The following is a 6,588-nucleotide window of genomic DNA, read 5'->3' on the forward strand; positions in this document are numbered from 1 at the left end:
GGTCACGATAAATGCTAACAAACACATAAACAAACATGCCCTGAACTCCTCCTTCTTATAGTGTTGGCTTAGTCCAGCCTCCACTATGAGCACTAGGTTCTAACCTAAATTTAAGACACAATGGGTTATTGCTGGCAAAATTCCTTACAAAGTGCCACACCCTCGCATGGTCGGCCATCTCTTATTCCTACGGCAGTTTCCTAAGGAAACTGTTCCCTTTGGGCAACACAAGTTCAGCGTAATGTTGAAACAGGGTGATGATTTAACTGGTGGTCTTTTATGACCATGGGTTAATGAACAACTCACCCGAGTGAGTAATGAAAGACTTTGGTTTGTCCGAGGCTACGTCGTATTCAGCCCCAGAGAGGAGAGGGGTGTGGGTGTATCAGGGTGTGTGTTAGGTTGTGTGCTGAAAGGCACGAGGTAAGGGCTTAAACACAACACTTCCCGGATCCGGTAAGGAGCACGGTAAACAGAGATGGGAGCATTCAATAAGTTGGGCAATTGTGACGCTTTGGGTTTTGTGACTAATTGTAACTAATAGGGGGAATAATTGCAATAAGGAAATAAGTCAGAATTCTGTCCTTTTTTTCTTTTTTTTTACAGCAATTTACCCGCATTGTTTAGAGGGTTTGCGGAAAAAAACTATTCAAATTAAAATGTTACATTTTTTTAATATGTTTTTTATTTAATCATTTAAAAATCTTTTCATTTAAAATGTAAAATTGGTTAAAAAAAGTGGTTCTTAAGTCTTCAGAAAGGAGCTCATCAAACATCCCCTTGTTTTTAAGTCCCGTCTAAAAGCTTGTGTCCTCCCCTCCCCTCTCCTCTCCAGATCTTCATCACGGTGAACTGCCTGAGCACCGACTTCTCGTCCCAGAAGGGGGTGAAGGGCCTGCCGCTCATGATCCAGATCGACACCTACAGCTACAACAACCGCAGCAACAAGCCTCTGCACCGGGCCTACTCCCAGATCAAGGTCTTCTGCGACAAGGTGAGGGTCTAAGGTCAGGGCCCATGGAGGTCAAGCTTCTCGGGACACTAAACTACCCTAAAATACAGAGTTGAAATTGTGGAGCATTTGCAACAGCACCACCCATGGAAGAAGACCTTACATTCATTGGCAATTTAAGGAAATTGGCAATTTAAGACAATTTTCGGAAACGCAACTATATTTTTCTGTAGCCTGTTCATATTTTTCTATAAATAATTTGCAATTTCAATACTGAATACTGGACATAGTTATCTTTTAAAATACATTTTTTGTAAAAAGAAAAACAAAAAGTGAAAAATATATTTTTAAGACTTTTCCAAAGACCCCCAAAATGTTGCTGATTTCATGGGGTGTCAAGAGTCAATCAAGGTCTCAGACTCCGTGTATTTCACACCTTTGGCAGACGTGGGCGCTCGAGGGTTTTATTTTGATGCTTTACTGCCCTCTAGTGGTGTTAACAGGGCAGCGTGTAGAATAGGCGACATTTGAACGGGATAAGTATAACCATTAGTTGAATTAGCATTGTTATCGGTTAAATATGAATTGTGTTAATGACAAAAGCTCATAACACATAATCACACATTGTTAATTCTGGGCAACGTGTTTTATTTCCTTTTCAGGGAGCAGAGAGGAAAATTCGGGATGAGGAGAGGAAACAGTTCCGCAAGAAGTCCAAAGGTATGAGCTCAATATAATAACAAGTAAAAACGCAATCAATTTAGCTGAAAGAGTTGAATAGATTTATTTAAACTTTCAAAATAACTTTTCTCTCCTCCCCTCTCCATCCCCCCCCCGCCCCCCCCCCCCACCCCAGGTAAGGACGGCGGTACGGGGGGTGTGATCACGGCCCAGACGAAGAGCGACGCCACCTTCTTCAAGAACCTGACGGACCTGGAGGCCCAGCCCGTCCTCTTCATCCCCGACGTCCACTTTGGGAACCTGCAGCGGGCCGGACAGGTAGAGCAACACCTGACAGACAGACAGACTGACAGACACACAGAGAGACTCACAGACAGACGGAGAGACAGACACACACAGACACACAGACAGCAGAGAGACAGACACACACAGACAGACATAAATACAGACAGACAGACAGACAGACAGAGAGGCTCACAGACAGATGGAGAGACAGACACACACAGACACACAGACAGCAGAGAGACAGACACACACAGACAGACATACAGACAGACAGAGAGATAGACTGACACACACACAGACAGACTGACAGACAGGCTTTGGGAACCTGCAGAGGGCCAGACAGGTAGAGCAACACCTGACAGACAGACAGACTGACAGACAGCGAGAGAGACAGACAGACAGACAGACTGGGAACCTCCAGAAGGCCGGACAGGTAGCTCCACACCTGACTGACAGACTGACCGACAGACACACTGACTGATAGATAGACTGACTGACAGAGAGACAAAGAGACAGACAGACAGACAGACTGACTGACTGACTGACTGACTGACAGACAGAATCAAGTCTCCTCTCATAGTTCAAACTCAAGGGGAGATCCCAGGGTCCAGCCTGTGTCTCTATTGACTTGTTGACCGTCGATACCAAAGACTGTGCTTGTTTCTAAAGTTTTTATCATGTGAACAAATGCTGAACAGTTGTCCTGTTGTGTTTCAGGTCTTTGCCTACAACCCCGAAGAGATAGAGAGAGAGGGGTGAGCAAATACTACATCACATGCAGTATCACATTTCCTTCATGAGCAATGCACGAGATGTTTCTGCAATGTTCCGTCAATGTGACGTAAATATGATGTAAAGGCAAGAGAAATATATCGGAGACAGGAGCATAACCAACATTTCTGTGTGTGTGCGTGTGTGTGTTTGTGTGTGTGTGTGTGTATGTGTGTGTGTTTATGTATGTGTGTGTATCAGGAGCGTGCTGGTGAAAAGGATGTTCCGGTCATCAGACGAAGACCTCTGTCCCTCCCCGGTCAAACAGTTGAAAGAGGAGACGCACAAGAGAGGTAGGATGAATATCAATATTAATATGAATATATATATAGATGCAGGAAACCACTACCAGTGAAGGATAGAGTTGCTGACTATATGGCATGTCTACAAGTCCTAATTGTTCATCTATTAGCCAGGGAATAGAGACTCAGTATGGACCTGATCGGGCGACTGTATTAACCTATTGATCAGTGGAAAGTGAAAGTGTTTTTGAAATCTCAGAACAACTAAGGGGTAGTTTGAACCACAGCTCCATTAAAGACCCTTTCACCCATCGTGACTTCCAGTGGATTCAGATTCATGTCATTTAGCAGCAGTATCAGGGGGTTAGGACATCCTGCTCATTAATGCCTACGGCTGAGGTGGTGGTGGACATGGGGTATCAAACCCGCAACCTTTCTGCTTGGAGTCTAATGTTGCCCAGCATTTGTACACTTTGAAGTTTTTTATTCAGAATATTCATTCTAGGACCTCACACGATCACAGATCAATACAGGATGTTTCATAGATTGTCCACCTCATACTCAAAAGTAAAGACTCACCGTCCCGTCATCAACAGTATGGAGTCCTCTGTGTCGTCTGCCTAGCCTTCTAGATGACGAACGAGCCACAGAGTGAGACGAACGGCGTTGTGATACATAATGCAATAATGTCCCCCTGTTTTCATGTCACGCTGAGAGCATTTCCATAAAAATCAGACAGATGAGGACCAACACGAGAGGAAGAGAGAGAGGGAGAGAGAGAGTGTCAGAGAGATACACACACGGGGGACTGAGAGAGGGACAGAGAAAGAGAGAGAGAAAAAGAGAAAGAGACATAGAGACTAAGAAAGAGAGAGAGAGAGAGAGAGAGAGAGAGAGAGAGAGAGAGGTTCCTCCCCCACTGACTCCTGCAGCTCTGTGCTCCTCCCCAGTGCTGCTGTACGTGCGGAAGGAGGCGGAGGAGGTGTTCGACGCCCTGATGCTCAAGTCCCCCACCCTCAGGGGTCTGATGGACGCGGTGAGACCCCCCCCGTCGCACAAACACACCCACAGCACACACCCCACCAGAGCACACACACACACACCCCACAGCACACACCCCACAGCACACACCCCACCAGAGCACACACACACACACCCCACAGCACACACCCCACAGCACACACCCCACCAGAGCACACACACACACACCCCACAGCACACACCCCACAGCACACACCCCACCAGAGCACACACACACACACCCCACAGCACACACCCCACAGCACACACCCCACCAGAGCACACACACACACACCCCACAGCACACACCCCACAGCACACACCCCACCAGAGCACACACACACACACCCCACAGCACACACCCCACCAGAGCACACACACACACACCCCACCAGAGCACACACACACACACCCCACAGCACACACCCCACAGAACACACCCCTGTTCACGTCTGGAACGCTGGTCAGGTCAAGTCAGTGTTATCTTGTTAGTCCGATAGCATAATGGCCTAAGTCATATTTTGGCCAAATTGTGATCTCTAACCTAACTCTTCTATCCTAAGTTAGCTGAATCACGGTGCCTCATTGGCTATATCCCTAGCCAATCAGAGTGCTTTTTACATTCATGATCACTGTCTGCCCAAGTCAGCAATTTGGCACTCTGGCATTTTTGGCACTAAATACAAAAAGAACCTTAAAATATGACGTAGGCAATTATGCTACGAGGCATAAACGATTTGTGTAGCCCCTCAGCCCACAGTTTGAGCCTGCAGAGGGCCTCACATCCCTACACATCCCTAACCCTGGTGTGTCAATGTGAGGTCGGATCACTGTTTAAATGTCATACATAACCCCCAGATAAAGTGTAGAGATATACTGTATCTCAAATGTAATGTAATGTTGTATTAGCTACAATGTTTTACTTTGTTTCCTATGGTTCTCTATGCCATACAGATATCAGAGAAATATGGCGTTCCCACGGAGAGGATAGCCAAAGTGTACAAAAAAAGTAAAAAAGGGTAAGTCCTACCGACCGGAATACAGGTTATGAGGAGATAAATGAATGAATAGTGGGAATACGGTTAGGAGGAGATGAATGAATGAATAGTGAGATGAAAGAGATTGTGGGGGCAGTCATGCATGTGAATGATTGTAATCATGATGCTAGGTTTGAGTGTTTTTTGGTAACCTATAGCATCAACAGTATAGGGGGAAGAACAAATTGCATCTTCTCAGGGAACTTTAAAGAAGAACTTGCTATGATCTACAGCAGAGCCTCCAAAATATCTTCAGACAATTCAAAAAACAAAGTCATAGAACAGTTTTATTTAATGGCCTTCTTGTGACCCACTCATGATGCATATCACGACACACCAGGACCAAACGGTCTCTGATCTCACGCTTAAAACCAACCCTTTGTGTACAGGATCCTGGTGAACATGGACGACAACATCATCGAGCACTACTCCAACGAGGACACCTTCATCCTGCACATAGAGAGCTTCGGTGACACCTACAAGGTCACGCTCACCGAGATCTGACAGCTCATTGGCCGATCTGCACGGGAGGCAGAGGGAGAGGGGGGAGGAGGGAGGGGAAGGTGGGATGGAGGGGAAGGGGGCGGGCTGAATCTTCATTGGCTCGCTCTCAGGAGTTCTTAAGCCAGTGCCATGCCGGTTGGCCGGTGCGACCGTCTGTCAGCGGGACTTTTAAAAACACTTGATAGGCTTAGACACCCATTGACTTTTACAGAGGGATTCTCCCCGTTAAGACGACACCGCCGTCACAAAGATCGCAAAACAGTCTGCGTGACGTCACAAAACAACGCTGGGCTGGCGTGGGATCTGATTGGTCTGCGGTTATCATCGGATAGAAGGCCATGTGACCGAGGCGGTGAATAATGGTGATGGATTGAGTGAAGAGAGGAGGAATGGGAGGAAGAAGAGGATGAGGAGTTGGATGAAGAGGGGATGGGTGGGTGGGGGTGGGGGGGGATTGCAACATGGCTGCTCCAGCATCTCAGTCTTCATGAGCCAGTTACTGTAACTCTTACTCAACGTACTTAAGGACAAATTATACTTCTGCGTCGAATGGTCGTCGTAGTTTTACGCCGCCAATAACTGACGTAAAGGACGCAGAAGTATAGTTTGGGCTTCACTCTGTGACCTTTCGCCCTATAGTGGAGATAGGGTTTGGCCAAAGGGTGGACCCAAAGTGCCAACTGCTTTTCTTTGCTAAACGTTGTTCCTTTGTATAAAATATAGTTTGCGTGAAACTTTTTTTTTCACCGTGTACATTTCATTATATTATCCTGTTGGATCGATCACATGACCGCCGCAGCATATCTCCGTCAAGGTCAACGTCCGGGTTTCCACGGTGATCCATCTAGAGACGCTTTCACATTATGGATCCTCTTTAAATGTCTACCGTTGGCGTCTTTATTTATTAATGCTTTTAATGAATGACAATGTAATGTTCCCCGATGTATGAGGAAGGTCCGATACTTTTCACTGAACCCATGTGCTTTCGCTTTTTTTAATTTAAAAGCCACTTCCTTAAAAACGTCATGTATTTAAAATGGCCAAACCTTTAGTTACGTGTGAGCAAAATGAGTTATTATAAAATACATTTGTGTAT

The 6,588-nt window shown here is 46.0% G+C and overlaps 1 protein-coding gene across 3 annotated transcripts in view; it reads left to right on the top strand.

Moving 5' to 3' along the window:
- grhl2b (grainyhead-like transcription factor 2b) overlaps nucleotides 1-5,492 on the top strand; it is a gene marked incomplete at both ends in the record, with an annotated part of 17,621 nt that extends 12,129 nt beyond the window's left edge. For all 3 annotated transcript variants that reach the window (XM_084484965.1, XM_084484966.1, XM_084484967.1), the window contains 8 exons: nucleotides 836-994; nucleotides 1,615-1,672; nucleotides 1,809-1,951; nucleotides 2,636-2,673; nucleotides 2,891-2,982; nucleotides 3,882-3,967; nucleotides 4,906-4,970; nucleotides 5,378-5,492. In XM_084484965.1, the coding sequence (XP_084341091.1) occupies nucleotides 836-994; nucleotides 1,615-1,672; nucleotides 1,809-1,951; nucleotides 2,636-2,673; nucleotides 2,891-2,982; nucleotides 3,882-3,967; nucleotides 4,906-4,970; nucleotides 5,378-5,492 (756 nt within the window). The remainder of the gene's footprint in view (nucleotides 1-835; nucleotides 995-1,614; nucleotides 1,673-1,808; nucleotides 1,952-2,635; nucleotides 2,674-2,890; nucleotides 2,983-3,881; nucleotides 3,968-4,905; nucleotides 4,971-5,377) is intronic.
- Between the last annotated feature and the right edge of the window lie 1,096 nt (nucleotides 5,493-6,588).

The sequence above is a fragment of the Micromesistius poutassou genome (genome assembly GCF_964030765.1).
Source record: "Micromesistius poutassou genome assembly, chromosome: 20".
Lineage (NCBI taxonomy): Eukaryota > Metazoa > Chordata > Actinopteri > Gadiformes > Gadidae > Micromesistius > Micromesistius poutassou.